This window comes from Rousettus aegyptiacus, unplaced genomic scaffold (genome assembly GCF_014176215.1).
Source record: "Rousettus aegyptiacus isolate mRouAeg1 unplaced genomic scaffold, mRouAeg1.p scaffold_m13_p_2, whole genome shotgun sequence".
NCBI lineage: Eukaryota > Metazoa > Chordata > Mammalia > Chiroptera > Pteropodidae > Rousettus > Rousettus aegyptiacus.
The window spans coordinates 45,656,248-45,677,576 of record NW_023416295.1 but is presented as its reverse complement, the minus strand read 5'-3'; the positions used below and the strand labels follow the sequence as shown (position 1 = coordinate 45,677,576).

Here is a 21,329-nt window from a genome sequence, read left to right as displayed (position 1 = left end):
CAAAGAAGTAAGCAACTACACAACGTTGTTCCTACTGGGTCAATTTCCACTGCAATATTGGCAGGACAGGACAACCCTATTATGTAATTAATACTAAACTGCTTTGGTTAAACAAAGGGAATGAGTAAAGGGGGAACCAAAGCTATAGAAAAATTCAAACCACCACCCCAGAATCTCTTGGAACCCAAGGTAATTATCAAAAAGTGGTTAGCCTGAAAACTTCTACCACTTCACCATGAGCTAATTATACCAAAATATTATACCAAATATTTATTGAGCACTTGCTATATGCCAGATATTATTCTAGATGCTAGAGACAGAGGAGCAAACAAAATAGAAAATATCTTCTCTCTCATAGTTTACATTCTCGTGGGGGAGATAAACAAACCAGCAAACACATAAATATTCACAGACAGTTACTGAGAGAAACTTAAATAGGCCTATGAGATAAAGAGTGCATTGATAGGCTAGGATAGATGGGTGCCTGGGGATGGCTCTTCTAAGGATGTGATGTTTGAGCTGAGCTAGTCATGGAAAGATGAGGAAGAGCAGGGCTTTGGGCAGAGGACCAGGAGATGCAAAGGCCCTGTGGTGGGAATGAGTTTCAAGTGAAAAAACTGAGGCCCTGTGCCTGGGACACAGTGAACATGGAGAAAAAAGATCCCTAAGAAACAGAGTTTAAGTGATCATCAGTGGCCAGGTCATAAAGAGCCTCGTAGGCCAGAAGGGGTTCGGCTTTTATCCAGGACACAATGACAGACATTCGGATGGATTTAAACAGTGAAGTAACATGAACTCTAGAGACAATGTTTTATTTTGACTTTAGTACTAGAAAAAAAGCTGTATTTTCTTTGACAGTGTGGTCTATTTCTATGCCACCAACACTTGTAATAAATTATATCTTCCAAGTTCAGATGAAAGCTTCAGTTACTACATTACAAGGATCCATTATGTGGATAGTATACTATAAACATACGTACTTTGGTATACCATTTTGTGTACTAACCTAAAGTCCATCTTCATTTTATTATTTTACTTCCACTTGTCTTTTGCCTTAGATTCTTCACTTTTTATTGAAGTACTAAATGTATGCATTTGTCAGCTACCTCGAATCCTTTTGTTGGGTTTTGAATAAGTAAATTTAAATTTAAGTGCAAGTCTAGCAAGATGGATTCTCATTATTCTTTTTTTAAAATTTTGACCATCCAAGGCTAAAATAGTCAGCTAATCCTGAGGATTCAGTGATTTTATATCAATGTGAGAATTTCAAACTTTTCCCAGCAGACATTTTAAAAGATCACAGAATTAGAAACGAAATTCTTCTAACACAATAAACATGAAAAAAAGGAAAAGACAGTTTTATGATGCAATTTCTTGAGCTTCTGCAGTAATTAGGAGAGCACCTTATACACTCCGTAAGGTTTTTTATTTAGACATGACCAGGTTCAATTTTCTTCTTTGCCATTAGATTCACAGACAATCCTGTAGGCCTCATTTCCTTGGCTCCCTGCAGAGAATATTTGGAATCACTGGCCCTTAAATGCCAAATGTCTGTCATGCAAAACACTTTTTTAAATTTAGTGAGATATGTAATTATATTCCATAGGACGTGCTCCACAGTGTGTTTGAAAAGTGGCTTATAAGTATTTGCTATCCTAGACAGCTGGGTCAGGTTACCTCACAAAGAAAGCTGAATTTCCAGGTCACCAGGCACAGATTCCAGGGTTGGCAAGTTCCATTTGCTCCTTTCTTTTCTTCCCAATCTAGCTCACCCTTTACAAGTTACCCCAAGGACACTGGACAATATGTAACAGCTCGATAGAGCTATCTGATACTGATTTAAAAAAAAAAAAAAGATGCTAAATAGAGTCTCTTACAAAAGAATATTAACAGTTCAAGTAATCTAAATTGTTTTCAAGGGCACAATGCCTTAGAGGGCACGACAAGCCTCCAAACCACCAAACTCTGCCTTGTCTTCAGTTACTAAGAGAGAAGGAAACTCTTCTTACCGCCATCCCTGTTGGCTGTGGATCTCAGCTTTGGCATTCCAGCCTGGAACAGTCCTCCCAAGCCTGGTGGTCCACCACCTCCAAAGCTGCCACCGCTGCTGCCACCGCCACCACCACCACCACCGCTGCCACTGCCTCCGCCAAATCCGCCACCTCCACCAAAGCCACCACCGCCGCCAGCACCAGCTCCTTTAGGTTCTGCAGGGGAAGAAAACACAATCTTTTCACATGTATGAAAACACCACCAGAGTGCTCCACCAGTCCCAGCCCAAGAAAACAATAATGATAAAAGCTAGGCCTATAGTGGACAACTGGAATTTCATTAAAACGTAGGATTTTAAGGATTTTAAGTAGGCTTAATATTTTAAAAATTCTTTGCAATCTAAAACAGTACAAAGATTTTCTTTTATTTTGCATTTATTTCCAAAATATTGTGAGAGCTTTTAAAATGGGCACCCCCCCCCAAAAAAAAAAAAAAACAAAAAAGAAAGGAAGAAGAGAGAAAAGTATTACAAAGTATCCTATCTAACCTTCAGGGTTATTTCCCATTGTCTTTGAGCTATTTTACAACCCTGTAAGTTGTAGAAAATTGATGATAATGCGAATGATATTTGTCCAGAGAAATGCAAATTGGTTGTGATCAGTGGAATGCGACTGATTATTGACCCATTTTGCTCCTCTCTGTAAATTCATTTCAGCACTTATCGGCCTATATATGTGTGAAACTTTGAATAATTCTCCTTTGAACATCACATCCCACTGATTAATGGGTTAAAGAAAATCTTTGCTATATGTTCATTTTATATGAGAGTCATGATTATACCCTCTTTAAAAAATTGTCTATTAACAATTTATTAGTGTAAATATGTTCATGAGCTTAAGCATTATTTAAAGTTCTACCCCCAGAAAACCTTGTTGAGTTTTTGATGAGTATTACATGAGACCTACAAATTAATTCAGGAGAACTGACACTTTATAATATTTAGACTTATGGAAACATGGCATATTTTCCCATGTCTTCTGATTTATTCTATAAACTTTTGTATTTTTCATGATATGAGTTACACACATTTCTTGTTAGGGTTACTTTGAAAACATTTTTATTGGTGAAATTGTGATGGAAATGTTTTTCCTACTGTATTTTGCGATTGGTTTATTACTGACATCAGGAATTTCATTTCATATCTAATAAAATATTTTTGCTATATTTTCTAAATTAAAATCTACAAAAAATTTGTTATCTTGGATTTTCTAGTAGATATAATGGTTTGCAAATAATAAAGGTTTGCCCTCTCTTTTCTAATAGTTGTATCTTGTCTTATTTCTGTTTTATATAAGTAATAACTTTGATGACTGAACTTCCATGACAATGTAAATTATTTTTTTGAGTTCATTTATTTATTTTTTATGGTGACATTGGTTAACAAAATCCAATAAGTTACAATATAAATTATTAATGTTACTAAAGGAAAACATATTTTGTCTTTTATGAGAATGCTTCTACTGTTTCAAAATTATATACTATTGGTTTGAAATGTTTTTCTTCATTCTAAATGTTCATAGGCAGCATAGTATTTTTAGACTTTCTTATGACATGAAATTTAATCAAATGTCAGTTCAGGATCTACTGAGATGATTATATGGTTTTCCTTATTTGATATGGTAAGTTTATAGACTTTCTAATATTAAATATGAGATAAGTCCTGATCTTGGTAAATTACTCTTTTAATATACTTACTGAATTATTATTTTTTGATGTTTTAGTAGTCTCTCATCTATGATCATAAATGATCTATCTATAGTATGATTTCTTACTGACATTTTAGGTCAGATACTTCTTGGTTGTGAGTGGCCATCTTATTTTCTATAGAATGTTTACAGCATCCCTGGCCTCTACCTACTAGATGTCATTAGGAACCCCTTCCTCATCAAGTTATGACACCTAAAAATGCCCTGGACATTGCCACATGTCCCCTAGGACTCTGATATACAAGCTTTCTTTTTGTGCATATGCTGCCTTTGTTGAATTTTGACATTAGGATCATGCCAGTCTGAATATACCTATCAGACAGCTTTCCATCTCTTCCTATGTTTGGGAATGAATGACTCACATAGCACTTGAATTAGCTCTTTCTTAAAATCTAAAAGAATTTACTGGTAAATTCATCTGGCCCTAAAGTTTTCTAGAGAGAAAGTAATTCGATAAAGTTTTCAGCTTTTTCCTTGCTCGATGGGGCTTCATGAGTGAATTTTGATACATTTATGCTTTTCTTAGAAAATTAATTTCTTTAAGATTTCAAATGATATAGCATATGACTTCACTGTAGCAGCCTTAATTTTAGAACATCTGTTTTGAATCTCTATCTGCTTTCTGGGTTCTTTCATTCGTTTGTGTTTTCTTTTTTCTGGATGAGATTTATCATGTCTGTTAGCTTTGTATCTTTTCTAGGTGTGGCACTTTTGGGGTACTTATGGGACTCTGCTGATAGAAGAAATAATCTGATAACAAGCTCACAATCATGACTTCACCTAAAAACATGAATCAAATTAGAATGATAATTTCTTGAAATGTATGCAAAATTGCTTCCAGATAAAATTGGAAATTTTTACTAATTTTAATTATTACCAATAATATTGATAATGTCTTTGTCATTCAAACATTATTCATTAATGAATGGTGCATTTTGGAATACTCCATTGACATAGGACACCTTTACATAGTATTAAACATTCAAAGAGAGAAATGCACTATCAGACATCATACATAAGTGCATCTTTCCGTAGAAAAGCTAAAGTAGTTGAGGGTAGCTAACTAGCTACAGGTGACTTTGTTAGTAATTAAATTGCAGGACAAGGATGACTTCAAGAGTTATATCATGCATAACCATGGTCGAGATTTTGATAGAGAGTCCAAGGAGGTTTCACCTGCAAACAAATATAAAACCATGGCTGACTTTGTCACTTGCAAAGAGCTTGTGACAAAAGCATTGGTGTCCAATTCAGTACATGACAGCTAGGGCATGCATTGGGTTACATCTTGTATCTACCAAACAAAGTACATCACTGAGCAGCTGGAAGGGAGAAGAACTAACACTTATTTCCATTTAATGGGAGGAGAAGTGGACCTTGAAGAATATAGTAAGTGTTCATTTGTGGATTCAGACTGTCCAGTATCTTTCACCATCTAGGGAACTCACATTCACCTCTCTGGAGACTGGCCTCCCACTCACAGCGGAGAGAACTACTGGGCTCTGTCCTGGAAGTGGCTGTTTGTGGAGCTTCTCTGGCCCTGCAGGCACCATGACTGGATGGTTGTTAGACCAAAGCTGCCCCGATGTAAGTGACTATACTGGGATCACACCAGGAGAATCTTGTGACATGGATCAGGAGGACTAATGGATTGATTATACAATAACCATGACAGTTTTCTGGGCATTTTGATCTAGAGGTAAAACTGGGTCAAGAGTCAAAGACCCCACAGTTCCTTTCTGAGGTGTGGTGCATTCTCATTTGCACCACCTTGCCTGGTAACAGAACATGCACCTTTGCCTTGGTCTTCCTCTTTTCCATTTACCTCCCACACACAGGTTCTCATCTAACCTAGATCCTTCTTCTCTACCTATTAGGTAGTTTTCCTAGAACTTCCTCAAGCCCTTCTTCCTCCTCCACTTGGTTAAAGTCCTGCATCATTATTCACTTATCGATTTCCTATTGAGTCCAAATGGGATCTGTGGTCTAGGATGAATTCTGGAAACATCTGCCTGGCATAAGAATATGAGGAGATCATCTCGGAGCCTGATTATTAACTACCAGTCCATTCTAGCTATGTATAATTTTTCATTCTGTTGTTAAGAAATAATATGTAGCCCTGTGTGGTGGGTACTTGTTTGTTTATATACACCCTGACTTGTTCTAGAAAGTATCTCAGGCTTACAATGGATAGATAAGCAAGGCCTGATCTCATTTCCTCTTTCTCCAAGTTCCTCATAATCATATCTTACATTTGAGTTTCACATTCCAGACAAGGAAATACTTTTATAAGCATTATCTCACTTGATGCTCACAACAAACTTGTGAGGACAGCAGAACAGCTATTACCATATCCATTTTACAGATGAAGACAGTAAGGCTTGGAGATAGTAAGTGATGGATGTGTCAGGACTCGAACCCACATCCTTGGATTCCAAGTCTATGGATCTTTCCATATTTCATGCTGCCTTTTGATCTGTGATTCAAGGAGCAAAGGGTTAACTTCCAGAAAGCGTTTGAATAATTCAGAGAACTGCTGCTGTGTGTATCTTAGACAAAGAATTATTATACTGGCTTCCTGCAGCATTAGAAGGAACCCAAACCGGAGCCCTCACACAATGAGTGATACAGTCCCTTATTCTGCTAGCTTTGCAGCTGTTGCTAACCAAAAAAAAAAAAAAGTTTTTTGGGGGGGATGGGAAGGGTAGAGTAGTCTAAGCCATTTATCTCCACAGAAAATAACTTTTTCACTTACTGTCCAATATTGGTGCACTTCTGTCATTGGTAACTGTCTTCTTTAGTTTCTTCCCTTTGTTGATGTCAGAGAGAAGAGCATTTCTCCCAGCCTGCTCTGACTTATTCAAGGTAGGCTTTTCTGTATTGGCCTGAAAGGAAACCATGCAAACTCATATTCATCTCTTGAATTAAAATCATGTACTACAACACTGAGCAGGGTCAGCTAGCGAGAGTATCAGAGGCTTATTATTAAGGTTCTTGGCGACAGACTGTAAATTCTTCACAAATTTTAGACCCAATGTCATTCTTTTTAAGACTCAAACATTTGGGAGCAGATGCAGCAATAAATTACACTCATTTTTAATGCAAGAAGAGTCAGTTCCTGATAAAAGTCCCTGAAAATTCAGACCATTGTCTGGCCATAAGCAACAGAGCCAGGGTTGGATGTTGAGAGCAGAGAAGGGACGAGAAAAGAATTTTAAGTCTGAGAAGATTCTGCAGGATACCATGAGGCTTCATTCTCTAGAATGTGTCCTGAGGAATAGTTTCTCTTTCCTCTCTTTTATAACTAACCTGATGCAAGGAGAAAACTGTCTGCAGTAAAAGAGTCAGCTATATTATTTTTAATTCACCAAAGTTTTAGAAAATTATTCCCTTTGTTAACATTGCTGAAGTTTATTTTTTAATTTAAGGGAGATTTGACATATAATTTACATATAGTAAAATCATCCTTTAAGTGCATAGTTCTATGAATTGTGACAAACATACACTCATGTAGCCACCGCCACAATCAAGATGTACAAAATTTCCATTACCCCCCGAAAGTGTCTTCATGTCCCTTTGGCCTAAGGTGTTTCTGATTTTCATCCCTTTAAAACTTAGCACACAGATTGCAGAGCAAAGATGCTGCTTTAAAATGTTTGGGTACTTTCTATATTTTCAGAATTCCTGGGAAAGATCCTTACTATGAAATTGGGCTCTTGTTTATTCAGGGTTATTTTAGAGGGTGAGGATACTAAGAGCCCAGCATACGCACTCAAGTATGCTTTTCTCTGTCATGCTTGGAAACTAGCTTGGTCTGGCCTGGCCCCACGTAGAGTCTTTTTAGCAGACCTGAAAGTTCATCTTGGCTGACCCTACCCCTTCAAAAAGGATCTGATTTCAGAGGTGCCAGTGAGGGCCACAGTAGGTTAACCTGGGAGAGTTTAGCTTGATATCTCAACCCAGCTATTTACTATAGTTAGAGGCAGAGAGAGAGAGAGAGCTAAGAAAAACCCTGAAGTAGGCTACATGGAATGTATGTGTTAAGCTGGGAGGGTCTTGAAATTATTAAATTATTATAAAGTATTACTTGCTCATGATAACAACAGCTAACACTTACATAGCTTTTACTAAGGACCAGACATTGTTTTTAGCACTGTTCTGTATTAAGTCATTTAATCCTCATCAACCCTGTAAGTCATTATTTTCATTCTAGACACAAAGAAACTAAGGCACAGAGAGGTTAAATCATTTGCCCCAGGCAGCCAGCTGGGAAGAGGAGAAGCTGGGATTCAAACCCTGGCAGTCTGACTCCAGAGCCCTCCCTGCTGGAAGGGTAAATGTGAGATTAAAATGGCCCTTTCCCGAACTGGGAAGATTGTAAAGGGTACAAACTTACATCTAGGAGATGAACTAGTTCTGGAGTATAATAATTACAGTCAACAATGCTGTAGTATAAACTTCAAAGTGACTAAGAGGTTGGATCTTAAACGTTCTCACCACGAAAAAGAAATGATAATTGTGTGATGTGATATGTTAGCTAAAGCTATGGTGCTAATTATATTGTAACATATAAATGTATCAAATCAACACATTGTACATCTTAAACTTACAAAATGTTATATGTCAATTATATCTCAATTTTTAAAAAGTTAATAAATAAAACACCTCTTCCCCATTAGCCCCAGCAATACCCTGAAGCAAGCCCGTTACGAGCTTGTGGGCAGTCAGTTGCAGAAATGCTCTTTGACTGTATAGAATTTGCTTTTGCTAATGGGATCATCCTCTACTGCTCTGAAACTTGTTTCTACAACTTAACAACATACCTTGGACATCTCAGAAAGAGCTTTTAAAATTATCTAATGTCTTCGTTGTAAAGATTAAAAAACCCTGAGGCCCAGAGGGGCTAAGCGATGTGTACACATCAGATCTCTTCTTAATAGTTTTTGGTCAGCAACCCTCACCAGCCTCCTGTTCTGCCTCCAAATTTATTTTGATGCCTGCCCCCTTCAGGTGCCAACTTCTGTCATGTGGCAGTCCAGGGCCCCTAAGTGTGCTTGTCCCACTAGGTGGTGTCCTATGGTGGCCACCAACCCACCTTTTCCTTTTCTCATCTCTATATGCTATTTCTCCATGATCTTGCTTTTAGTCAAGGAATTAGGGATGGAAATGAGTTGATGGGATAAATCAAGGTTTCCCAAACTTCAATAATTCTGGTATAACTCTCACGATTTTGGTCATCTTGTCATGCTACCTGTGTTATTACTTAGTTAATATTTTTCATTAAGTCTACTTACTATATTATTTACTATACTATTTTCCAGCAAAGATTTTATTTTAAATTAACTTATTAAACCCTGGGTGTGCTAGTTATAATTTTATAACACACATTAAAATAAACACATGAGCATTAAAATTAAAAAACAATTAAGGCATGTACTATCCAGCATTTGGTATACAACCTACCTTTGGGGTAAATATAAATTAATCCAATGTTAGCCAGATCAAAGCTTTTCAAACTTACCTAAGTGAAGGACTAATTTTTAAGGAAAATTTCCAATCTATCATGGACTGATACTTTTGTAAAATAACAATGAATTATTAGAAAAATGAACCAGTAAAAGGCACACAATACAATCTTAAAAACAACAGACATAACACTACTATCAAATGGCTATAAGAGTTTCTGAATGCTTACTCTGTATTTCCGTACTTATCTCTGTGGGAACTGTAACCAGCAGTTGGAGGACCACACCTTAAATAGCAATGAGCTAATTACTAGTCTGTTCTTCCAACTAGGTTCCGACCTTAGTTGGCTATATGTAAGTGTCCCATGGAAGCCTGGGCAAGAGAGTTTTCTTCTTTGAGCTTCAGTTTCCCCAAGTGACAAATGGAGGCCCATCACAGGGAGGCCCCTTAGCGGTGAAGGCTTCGCAGCTGGGGGAGGCCTTTGTAATAGGACATGGCTGAGAGCCCTTCCCTCTCACCACGTGGAGGGCTGCTGGCTTCCTGGAAGAGGGCACACTAACTTCTAAGGATGGGTCTATCAAGGACCAGGATGAGCCCAAAGGAAAAGTTCCTTTGGAAAGTAGGCATCTAAATGCAGGGACAGATTTAATTAAGGGTGGATATTCGTGTATGGGAGGTAAAACAGAGTGGGAAGAAAGAGGTCGGGTGGGGGAAAGTCAGGAAAAAAGAAAGAAGTCTGGAGGACATTTGAATGGATGCATTTGCAGACAGAGACCTGGGGCTTTTAGACTGTCCTGCCCCAAAGTTAAAATCTAGAAGCTGCAGCCATGTGAATGGAAAGGGTGCAGGCCCTGCAGAACTGCTCCTGCAAACCCGTCTTGGGCCAGCATGTGGGAAGGAACAGGACACTTCCCTTGATGGAACCAAGCCACATTCCACGTGTGTACTCCATGCATTGCATGAGACCTTACACAACAACCCCTTTGCGCTACATTCTCTACAGCTAAGAGTCTGGCTTACCCCGGCGCCTGGAAAGCTTGCCATGTCGTATTTAAGCCAGAACGCAAATACATTTAAAACGAATACATGTGTGCCGGTTTGGACTTCATTAGGCTGCTTCATGCATGGATAACAAATGGTATGGAGCCACTCACCAGAGCAAAGGTGGGGGGCGGCGGGGGCGCTGGCGGGGGAGGGACAGGCATCTCGGACAGTTACGCTTTCAACAATCTTGCTGATAAATCTGTAAAAACAAAACAAAAGGAAATAAAACATGGTCATGTGTTAGACTTCTTAGTGATGCTCTGTTCTACGTGTCCCACTTTCCTACCAAAATGATAGCTTTTCACATCAGCCAACTTTTATAAGAGATGAAATGACCTTTACAACATTGCTAAGACGTGACTGTGCTGGAGAACCCCAGAAGGGGAGGTTTCTGAGCCTAAGTGCCTGAGATACAGAAAGCAAAACCTAGTATCTCATGCTGCTCAATTCCACCACCACCAAAGCAGGTCGGGGGGAATGACATGTGCAAGGCCCCTGGGCCTGCGGCCTGAGAAGCTAGCTGGAAGGTTATCGTGATGTTGCTAGAAATGTATCTCAGCAAAGCGATGTTCAGGTGGCCTGTTCCTCACTCATTTCCATGACAAAGTCCCTTCTTGCGCCCCCAGGCCTGCTCACTCGGGAGTCCAGCTGTTTTGTCTGTGCAGAGATTCCTGACATTTGCCTGGGTCTGGGTATACACTGCAGGAATGCAAAGGTGAATCTCCTTCTGTTCTTATGGCCATCCAGGGAAAGGAGACGGGGGTAAGGTAAGGTAGGCAGCAAAGACAGGCGAGGAGACTAGATTCCTGTCTTTGTGCTACCTGGTATTTCCTTGTAGGATCTAAGTTTGAAAAAAGAGGAGAAAAAAGAGATGAGGGCTTAAACCTATGATAGGACTCCAGGGCTGTTTTCTAGAAATATGCTTTATTAGGAAAGCTTCCTGTACCATGTGATTGCTCTGGGAACAGAGGCAAGGCAGACTCGGCGGCTGGGTGGGAGGGCTGAGGGAAACCCTGGAGGGTGGCAGCAGTGACAGGGGCAGTGGGCGAACATCAGGGACTGCAGGAACAGTGGTACACCAGTGCCCTAGGAGTCACGCCGGCCACAAACCCTGGCCTCCCCTTCCCCCGTCCTCAGAGTTCCACCCCTGGGTCTTGTCCCACCAGGTCCCAGCCCTGGCAGGGTTTCACCCACTCACTCACCCTAAGTAACCCCAGCATCTCCCACCCAGCCCTTGCTGCTGCTCCCCGTGTGGCTCCTGACCAGCAGCACAGGCATCGCCCAGAGCTGTCAGAAACATCAGATCTCAGCCCTGCTCTCAGCCCTGCTCCCTGCCACTGAATTTGTTTCAGCATTTTAACAAGATCCCTAGGTAATTCGTGTGCACTTAAATTTGAGAAGCTTGGTCGTAGAGACTGAGCCCTAAACCAGTGGGCAGCCTGGGACACTGACCACCTGAGTAACCCCGTTTCTATGGAACATGTGTCCTGAGTTTCAAACAGCAGAATTATCTTCCTTTTATTCTCAGCAATCTCTTTAATTACGGAAAATAATTTCTTAGACTTCAAATTTAGTTAATGTGGAAAACTTACAACTTGAAACAAATATGTCCTATTAAAGTTTTGCTAGATGTCTCTCTGGGAACAAAACTAGAATGGAAAAGCTAAAAAGACGTAGCCAGACTTGTCAAAGCTGCTGGAAGACAGGAATGAAGACTGTTTGGAATAGTTCTGTTCAAAGTGGGCCGTCTAGAAAATGAAATTTTAAAAACTCAGCAGCGGCAACAGCAGCTCTCATTTGTTGACAGTCGGTTGGATCCAGGGCGTGTTACTTACACTGTCTCTAAATTTAACAGACGTTGCAAACTAGCATGTTTCCGTTAGTTTTACAGAGGACACTGAAACTCAGAGAAATTAAGTAACTCCCTACAAGACCCCACACAATTCATTCAAATCAAGTCCTTTAGATCCCTGCTTTTTAGATAAGCATATTCAGGCAGGTAAAGGGCTAAGTAGTGCTACCGCTAACCTGTAAACAAGGTCAGACTCTGTTTTCCAATAAGAGACCGTCTCAGACAACGATTCTTTTAAAATGTGTTCCTTAAATTGGTTTTCTGCATGACACCAATTAGCCACTTGTGGGGCCACATGGGCAGTGTGAGCAGGGTCGAGTGCCTGTGTTAAGAAACCTGTAAAGGGGGTTCTCCAGCTGCAGAAGGCACCATCGGAAGCTGCAGAGTCAGTGTGTCCTAGGACCAGAAGGAAGGACAGGATTCGGGTTCAACTAACTGTGAAAGGTGCTGTGGCCAAAGCAATGGTATTAACAGATCTGGAGGAAGAGGCTCAACAAGGAGGCGGTGTGGCTGGGATTGCCCTGAGGGCCCAAGAGACCGGCTCAGTGGAAAAGATCATCCATGTGCTTGGTGGATGAAACGCCCTTCAGCACTCAAATTCATTGTGTCAGATTGCATATTCACCACCAGCTGGTATCCTAACACTGAGGAAGAAGGGGCATCTGGTCAACCACCAGGAACCTCTCTTGGGTTTGGTTCTCATCAGTCAGTCTGGTTGCAAAGATCACACTGAACTTATGTTCTCTACCTCTCAGAGGCCAGACTGAGGGACAGGGACCCTTTTAACGGACTGCTCTCCTGCAAGGCTTCTTTAATCTATTTATTTTACAATTTTCTGTTGCCATTATGGTTCTGACTATGCACTAAACCGACTTTTAAGTCTCTGGACCGCAGAAGCTCGGTTTTCCCCTCCTCGCCACCTCAGATAAACGACGGGGAGAGGATCTGCGGGTGAGAGCTTCACCTCTCTGAAGGTGATGCAGACCTACGTCCATTTAACAACACAAGGTTCAGTGTGCTGACCCCTGTGCAGTTGAGAATTCATACTTAACATATGACTCCCCCAAACCAAAACTTAACTTCTAACAGCCTACCATTGACTGGAAGCTTTACCGATAACACGAACAGTAAATTAATGTATATTTTGTATGTTAGATGTATTTTGTATTGCATTCTTCCAGTAAAGAAGCTACGGGGAAGAAAATGTTATTAAGAAAATCATATGAGAAAAATCCATTTACAGCATTTATTGAAAAAAAATCCACATCTAAGTGGACCTTTGTTGTTCAAATCTATGTTGTTCAAGGCTCAGCTGTGCTGCAGCCTCCCCTGCACTGTCTTCCTTGCCCCCCCAGACGAACCCCTCCCACGCCCACCTCAATGCTGAAAGGTGATTACAGAGGCTTCCAGGGTCTCTTTGCTCCTTTCTGGCTGAACAACTGCTTATATGGACTTGTCCAGGCTGGGGCCGTAAGAGAAGTTTGTAAGAAACTCCAGACTCCAATCCTGCTACCTCACCACACGGGTCAAAGACCGAACTCATGTCCCCCGTGCCAGGCCCACACCATGCCTACTTCTTCCCATCAGACTGCGAAGTCCTCCAGGTCTCCCCAATACCTAGCACAAAGTAGGGTTCTCACTAAATATGTGTGGAGTGCGCAAGACAGGGGACACACAAACGAGCCATGTGCTGGCCATCAGAACGGCTTCCAGCATCAGCCCTTGTGAATTCTGAGGTTCGGGCAAAGAATCAGCCCTGTGTCTGGGCGCTTGCTAGCATTAAATACTTGGACTGTCAGCCCCCAACTTTGCCAGTGGAGCAGAACTCAAGGCCTTGGGAAAGCCTTGGCTCCCCTCCTTTCATGGAGTTAAGAGCCCACATCAGAACCAGAACTGGGCCTTACTGAAGGGCCTCAACAGCAGGCTAGACCCTAACCTGGATCATGCATTCCTAACCTGGATCCTTATACCCACAGTGTCTGTGGATCAAATTCATGGGTTTGTGAACTTGGATGGAAAAAAAGGACATATTTATTTCCCCTAAGCTCTAATTAAAATTAGCATTTTCTTCAATTATGAATGTAGGTCACAAGTCATAGTATCTGAATTGAAACATTTTTAACGATAGTTTTTTGCATAATATTTTCTTATATTACAATTGTTATAGATCTCTTTTGAAATTATGGCAATGTTTTTATGTCTATTACTAGATCTTGTACATATTTCAATATAACTAGTTTCCTTGGTAATCCTTTATATTTTGTTTTATGCATTTAACAACAGTTCAAGAGGAATCCTTTGGGCTTTACCGGAAACTAGTGTGGTCTATGGCAGGGGTCTGCAACCCCAGATCCATACGCTGATACCAGTCCGTGGCCTGTTAGGAACCAGAACGCACAGCAGGAGGTGGGCTTTGGGCAAATGAGCAAAGCTTCATCTGTATTTGCAGCTGCTCCTCAGCTCCACCTCAGATCATCAGGCATTAGATTCTCTCATAGGAGCACCGGTCGCTGGTGCCAAAAAGGTTGGGGACCGCTGGTCTACGTAATGAAAGGGTTAGAATCCCTGTGAGAACATAAGACCTGGGTCAGGCAAATATGATTGTGAATCTTTGCTCTGCTACCCAGTAACCTGAGATAAGAATCTTACCTCTCCGAACCTCCCTTTCCCATCTGTTAAATGGGGGCTGCTGGGGGGATGAAATGAAACGGTGCAAGGCAAGCTCTCGGCACGGCTCGTAGAGCAAGCGATCAGTAGGCAAGTCTAGGTCTGGCTTCCTTGAGGGTGAGCACAGGTCCTGCAGGTGTGAGTGCCGCTCAAACACATGGTGGAGGAGGGACTGAGCTGGGGACTGAGCCGAGGCCCTTGCTTTGCCCAGAGTCCCTGCACGGGGTAGGAATGGGGCAGCCTTGGGCTTGCTGCGTGCAGAGTTCCTTTGTCGGGAGCTGGGAGCACGGCAGGAAAGGCAGTAGCATCCCAGGGCCAGGAGGGGCCCTCAAGCTAGGGGAAGGATTAGGGCAGGGGTTTGACAAGTGCAGGCTACACTTCACATCAGAATCATCTGTGTGCTTTTTGAGACCGCTGTGTCCTTCCTCTCACTGTAGTGAGGCTCCCCAAAGTTGGAAGGTCACTGATCTGCCTGTTTGCTGACCTTTGGCTTCCCACTCCACCCTCAGCCCTGGCATTGAACTTTTAAGAACATATACTTTTGAGAATTTTATTTTAACGATCATTTCATTGTTTAAATAACTTTCATCATAGGGATTAAAGCCAGACTTCTCTAAAATATTCATCTTGTGTGTTGAATTTTGTGCAAAGGGATGGAAGAAGTATTTCTGTTTTTATAAACGGTGCTATGAGTTGAATTATGTCCTTCCTAAATTCATATGTCGAAACCTCAACCTCTAGTACCTTAGAATGTGACTGTAATTTGGAGACGTGATTCACTTAAAATGAGACCGTTAGAGTGGGCCCTAATCCAATGAGACTGGGCTCCTTACAAGAAGAGGAAGAGACACCAGGGATGTGTGAGCACAAAGAAGAGGCCACATGAGGACACAGAGAGGAGGTGGCCACCAAGAGAGTCCTCAGGAGAAACCAAACCTGCTGACACCTGGATCTTGCACTTCTAGCCTCCAGAATTGTGAGAGAATAAAATTCTGCTCTTTGTGCCACTCAGTCTGGGGTTTTGTTATAAAATCCCTCACAACCTAACAAACACAGTTTTAACAATATTTGTCTATTATCCATTATGGAAATTATAAAATAATGGTTTTTGAATAAAATACCCATCGATTGATTTCTCACCCCAAATATCTATGGATTGTCAAATATTAAAGATATATAATTAAAAAAAATCAACCTGAATCCTAGGGTATGTGACCGCCAGAGTTTTATTTATTAACTGAATAAATCATTTAAAAGTCATCAAATTTTAAGTGAACATCTGTTGATGTAAGGAGAGGGATCTACTAATAAACTTTTATAAAGGGATCGGCTCCATGGGTTGAGAGAATAGAGCAGAATATTTTGTACAAATGACTTTCAACATTTGTTAATTCTTAAAAAAATTGTTAGTTCTTTGTTGCCACACACACACATGCACATATACAACATGACATACATCATTATTTAGAAATCTTGGAATTTCCTGCTTCTGTGTAAGGAATAGCTGGTTTTGTTGGTTTTACTATAATGCCATTAGATCAAAATCATGGATTAACACTCACATTAGACAGCATCACGCACTGATTCTAGGCCGACGAGGGCATCTTGTGGCCCAGAGCCATTTGCTAAATATGCAATATTGGTTATGAGGGACACTTGTGAAAAAGACTGAATTGCTCAGCATACTCCCCATTCTATAGCTGACATATTCTCCTCAAATGCATGGCCAACTAGTGGCTGGACCACAGTTCACAATGAACTCCAGACTTGCCCCAGGAAAGTTATGGTTTCTTCTTCAATAGGCTCATCTAGGAAAGCAGAATTATCTCTGAATGTAAAATGATCTACCTCTTTAGGATCCAAAGAATTGGCTAGTTATTTAAATGAACTGTTTCTTAGTTTCTCATAGCTAACCGTTAATTCATTCTAGATCAAGTCTCTCATAGCTAACTGTTAATTCATTCTAGATCAATGACATGAAGAGTGGCGAGATTCCTGGCACTATCCAATGGAAACACCTGCTAATCCTCAGAGGGCTGCCTCTAACTCTGAGTGGGTGTGGGAGGGATGAATCAGCCAAGTTCTATCAGAGACGATAAGAAGCAGGTTTTTCCAGTTATGTTTTATCACCATTCTGGACTATTCAAGAATATAAAGCATTTTTCTAGATGGTCACCCTTAAATATGACCTTACCTAAAATAAATGGGAGAAAAATAAACTTTCATTTTCATAAAGGTTGAATCATAAAGGGGGGCAGCTAAAATAAAAATAATACAACTGGACAGATCCAAAGGTCCAAGTGCTCTCTTGCCCTCATTACTTTTTATTCTGTATCTTATTTTTATTTATATTTGATTATATTTTACTTTATATATACTGTTCTTAAATTATTTTTATGTATGTATTTCTCATATGCTCTTGGTTTCTTGGCTTGAATTCTTTTTTAGATTCCTTTTCTGCTTCCAAAAGTACCATTTATTCATTTTGAAAACAATAGACAACACAAAAATGCACAAAGTTGAAAATAAAACAGAGCAGTTATATTTAACCACTGGAGGAAGCATTCGACAATATTAAATTTTAGAAAAAGGTTTGGATTAATAATACCCAGAAAATTCTTGTTAACATTTTGACGTATACCTTTCTAGCTTATAAACAGACATATGGACACACACGCACACTTCTCTGTACATACATACATACATTGTTTAACCAATAAATACTAACAGAAGGAAATTTATAGTACATATAACTCATAAGTGTTTTAATAACAAAAGGCTCTTCAATTCATATGGTTATTGCACCATAAAAAAAAGATTGCAAAGGCACTCATTATAAAAGCAATGAATCCACTCCAAGTTATACCGTTAAAGTTATTTAGCAAACTCAAATTGCTGCTAAAACCCTGCTTTTAAAAAGCACATAGTTTTGGGATTCCTACTCGATAATTCCTGATTCTATTTTTTAGAGGCTCCTCCATGATGCAAAATTAGTGGGATGTGTTTAAGATCTGAAAACCATTAGAACTAATGAAGATGAAGTTGGCTTTGTTCTTCAACTTCCTGTAACAATGCTCAACAGGAAAATTGATGCTCACAGCAAACCACAGCCATCCTGTTTCTTTAGCACAATCTTTTCACAGCTGCAGTTGCCTGTAGTTTCTATTTTGTGACACCAGTCACAGTGCAACATGTGTGTGCCCCACCTCTTGCCTTAACCACCATAGCATGCCCTGTAGCCATTTTAGAAAACTGAACATCTTTGCATAAAGTTTGTTTCTATTATTGTTACTCTTCCTCTTCTCAAGTTTAGCTCAGAGGGCTGCAGGCAATGAGGCAATCAATATAAGAGGAAAGAGAGAAAAGGCTGCTCAACCCAAGAGGAAGCAAAAGGTAGAGAACAGAAATGAGCGTTGCTTTATAATAAGCAAAGCAATAGACTCACCCAGTTAGTTACCATTGTTTCCTCAGTCTGCTCTGAGTGTGGAACACATGCTTTCTGGAATCCCTAAGTTCTCAGGATGTACTTGCTCCCTTCTTGGATGAACATCATTTAAGACAAAAGCTTAAGTTAATTCTATCTTCTCAATGGTAAGGGTTTGTGACTTAGCTGTACTTACAGGGTCATTGGCGATTTTAGAAATCGAGAGTTTATTTAAAGAGTTGATTAATTCTGGAGGGTGGAAAAGGTGTTTTTCAGAGAAGACATTTTGAAACATCTATAATATCATTACGATTAGTACAATGGCAATTCACAATTTACTCTGAGTACCTGCTGTGGAACTAAAGGTTGTTATGAATAAATTTTTTTTTAATCTGCTGCTATATATGTTTAATTTAAAAACTAATATAAATTCACAGACATCAAATCTTTTTAAAAGTGAGAAAATGAAGGTAAGTTTAATTACACACCTACCCGTTACAATTTAACTGTGAGAAAGGAAAGAAAAATCCTTGTCTACTTTATCCACAAAACTAAAAAGTATTGATTTTCCTCTCCCTACTTCCCATATCTTCCAAGTATTCTTTAAGGCAAGGGACCTCAACCCCCGGGCCACGGACTGGTACCAGTCTATGGCCTGTTAGGAACAGGGCCGCACAGGAAGAGGCGAGTGACAAGCAAACGGAGCATCATTTATATTTGCAGCCGCTCCCCAGCGCTAGCATCACCACCTCAACTCCACATCAGATTATTAAGCATTAGATTGTCAGAGGAGCATCAGTCCTTGGTGCTAAAAGGGTTGCAGACCGCTGCTTTAAGGAGCTCAAATCTCAAAGCTAAAGTTTTCCTAAATCCTCAGTCTCACATTTAATTTTACCAGAGGTTTAAGATCTACCCATTCTCTACTACACACGTGCATGCACACACACACACACACACACACACACACACACACACAGCATATATGTCAACATACTTGATACATTTTATTCATTTTATTGTTGAAAGTGGAGCCTTCTTTTATAAGTTACAAGTGTCACCAAATTTACTTCTGAAAAGGTCAAAAGACTCAGAAAAGAAATGTCTTACTTGAGATTGTTTGTATAATCCCAGATTCCCAGGACTGGAAAAAGACAACTCAGTTGCCTCTAAACTGCACTTATTAAAAAGCTCCTGAAATTATAGAGAACTTCTTCCACACTTAGATGTTAGGTGGCGTTGGGCAAATTACTTAGTTTTTCTAAGTCCAGTTCCCACAAAAAAATGTGGAAAATGGTACTTACTTAAGAGGGTTATTTAAGAGTTAAATGAGGCAAGTGCTTAATAACTTTAGCCATTTAAAAAAAATAAAATAAGCAAAAGTAAAGAGCCTAACACATAGTAAGTGCTCAATAAATGTTACTGTCTTCCTTCCTATTTAACCATGAGAGAAACCATGAGTTGATTTAAACCTTAGCCCACATGTGAACACCTCTGCAAACCTTTGTATTACAAATGAATGGCGAAGAGAGGTGTGTATAAAGTGCATCTTAAATTTTTTAAGAATGTACTAATTAAGGCATTCCTTAGTCTAGGATTTTTTTTTTTCAGTTTTAATTTTCAGGCATGAGGGTTGCAAAACACAGACAGAGATATTTACGACAGTCAAGGGAAGTGCTCTTTCCAACGAGAAGTAAATGTATGACAATTTGGTAAAACAAAAATGAATCGAACTTAAGGCAGAAATGTATCACAATTTAGCATCTGTCATGATGAAATAACCTCTTGAGCTAAAGCTGATCCTGTATCACAACTTAAACAGCTAGAAACTTCCAAAGTAAATGATGTGTTCATGGAATGTTAAGCAAGCCTTCAAAAGGGCATAAAACTTGAAAGGTCCAGGAATTAGGAAGCATACTTCCTCTTACACTTTAACACAGGTTGGGGAACTTTCAGCCTATAGGCCAGATCTAGAATTAGATTCCATCAATGATCTGGGTGAGATTGCTGCTGGACCTCCAGGGAATGTTTTTCAGCATGGGGAGTTCTCCAAATATTGCAGTTCATCCACAGTATGTGTAATCCTTAAATATTTAGATATTACAGGAATTGAAAAGCTTTGAACAATGAACCCGTGAACGAATTTTTCACAGAGCATTGAAAACCTGATAGAGATTTTAGATCTCTTTGGACTATAAAAGGAAGAATTTTGACTAGCTGATGTTCGAGTTCAGAAGCAACATACCTTTACAAAGCTAACGCATAATACTTAAGACCCTCAATCCAAGTGAATAGTAAGTGTATGGTTTCCACACAAGTCAACATCAAAACCTTTTCTAGGCTTCTCCTCTCTCACCATCCTGTCATTTTTTTCTCTGCCTTTCCACCACCTAGAATCTTCCTATAGCCTTTTCATCATTTTACTGCTTCTCCATTTTTTATCATACACCCTAATTATGCCACTGAATTATTTAAAAGAACTTGTACTTATTGACTATATTGGCATGTACCCTCTTAATATTTTAAAGGTTTATATTACATTTCTCCACAGGAGAGAAAGGAATATAAGTCATGTTGCTTTTTCATATGTGCCCCCGAGGAAAAAAAACTTTTTGATACAGAAAAGTTTCCTTAATCCTGCTCTGTAGGTCTATAGATACATGGCTTAAAAATTTAAAACTACAATACTTTTATGCCAAAATATTAATCATATTAAATGCAAATAGTTGTAACTATTTATAACAAATGCTACCAGAATTTGGTGTGCCGCACTGTTAGGATGTCGAATAGAATGATTCTAAAGAGAAACTGCCTTCTTCCTAAAAAACTCTGCTTAGAAATGGTTTAGTTTGGGATTTGAATTTAAATAACATGTCCACAGCAACAGAATGACAAAAGTTTAGTTCCATGGTGCTTTCTTTTGAAGCTTCCAGTGACTCTCTTTACTTGAAACACACTTACTGTTGCTAGCCAAAGCAATGGTTCAAAGGCAACTGTGTGAACAAGTGAACCATACACGGAAAGGATATACAGCCCCCGTTTCAAATGGGAAAAAAAAAGTTCCTATGGATCCAAACTCATCTAAGGGTCAGGAAAAATTCTACTGATAATCTTGCTTCCA

The 21,329-nt window shown here is 39.7% G+C and overlaps 1 protein-coding gene across 3 annotated transcripts in view; it reads right to left on the bottom strand.

Annotated features, from left to right (window-relative positions):
• WIPF1 (WAS/WASL interacting protein family member 1) overlaps positions 1-21,329 on the bottom strand; it is a 106,893-nt gene that overhangs the window by 12,712 nt on the left and 72,852 nt on the right. For all 3 annotated transcript variants that reach the window (XM_016134811.2, XM_016134804.2, XM_016134793.2), the window contains exons 2-4: positions 10,379-10,467; positions 6,514-6,643; positions 2,010-2,207 (exon numbers count right to left, since the gene is read on the bottom strand). In XM_016134811.2, coding sequence (XP_015990297.2) covers positions 2,010-2,207; positions 6,514-6,643; positions 10,379-10,429 — 379 coding nt within the window. In that variant the 5' untranslated portion in view covers positions 10,430-10,467. The remainder of the gene's footprint in view (positions 1-2,009; positions 2,208-6,513; positions 6,644-10,378; positions 10,468-21,329) is intronic.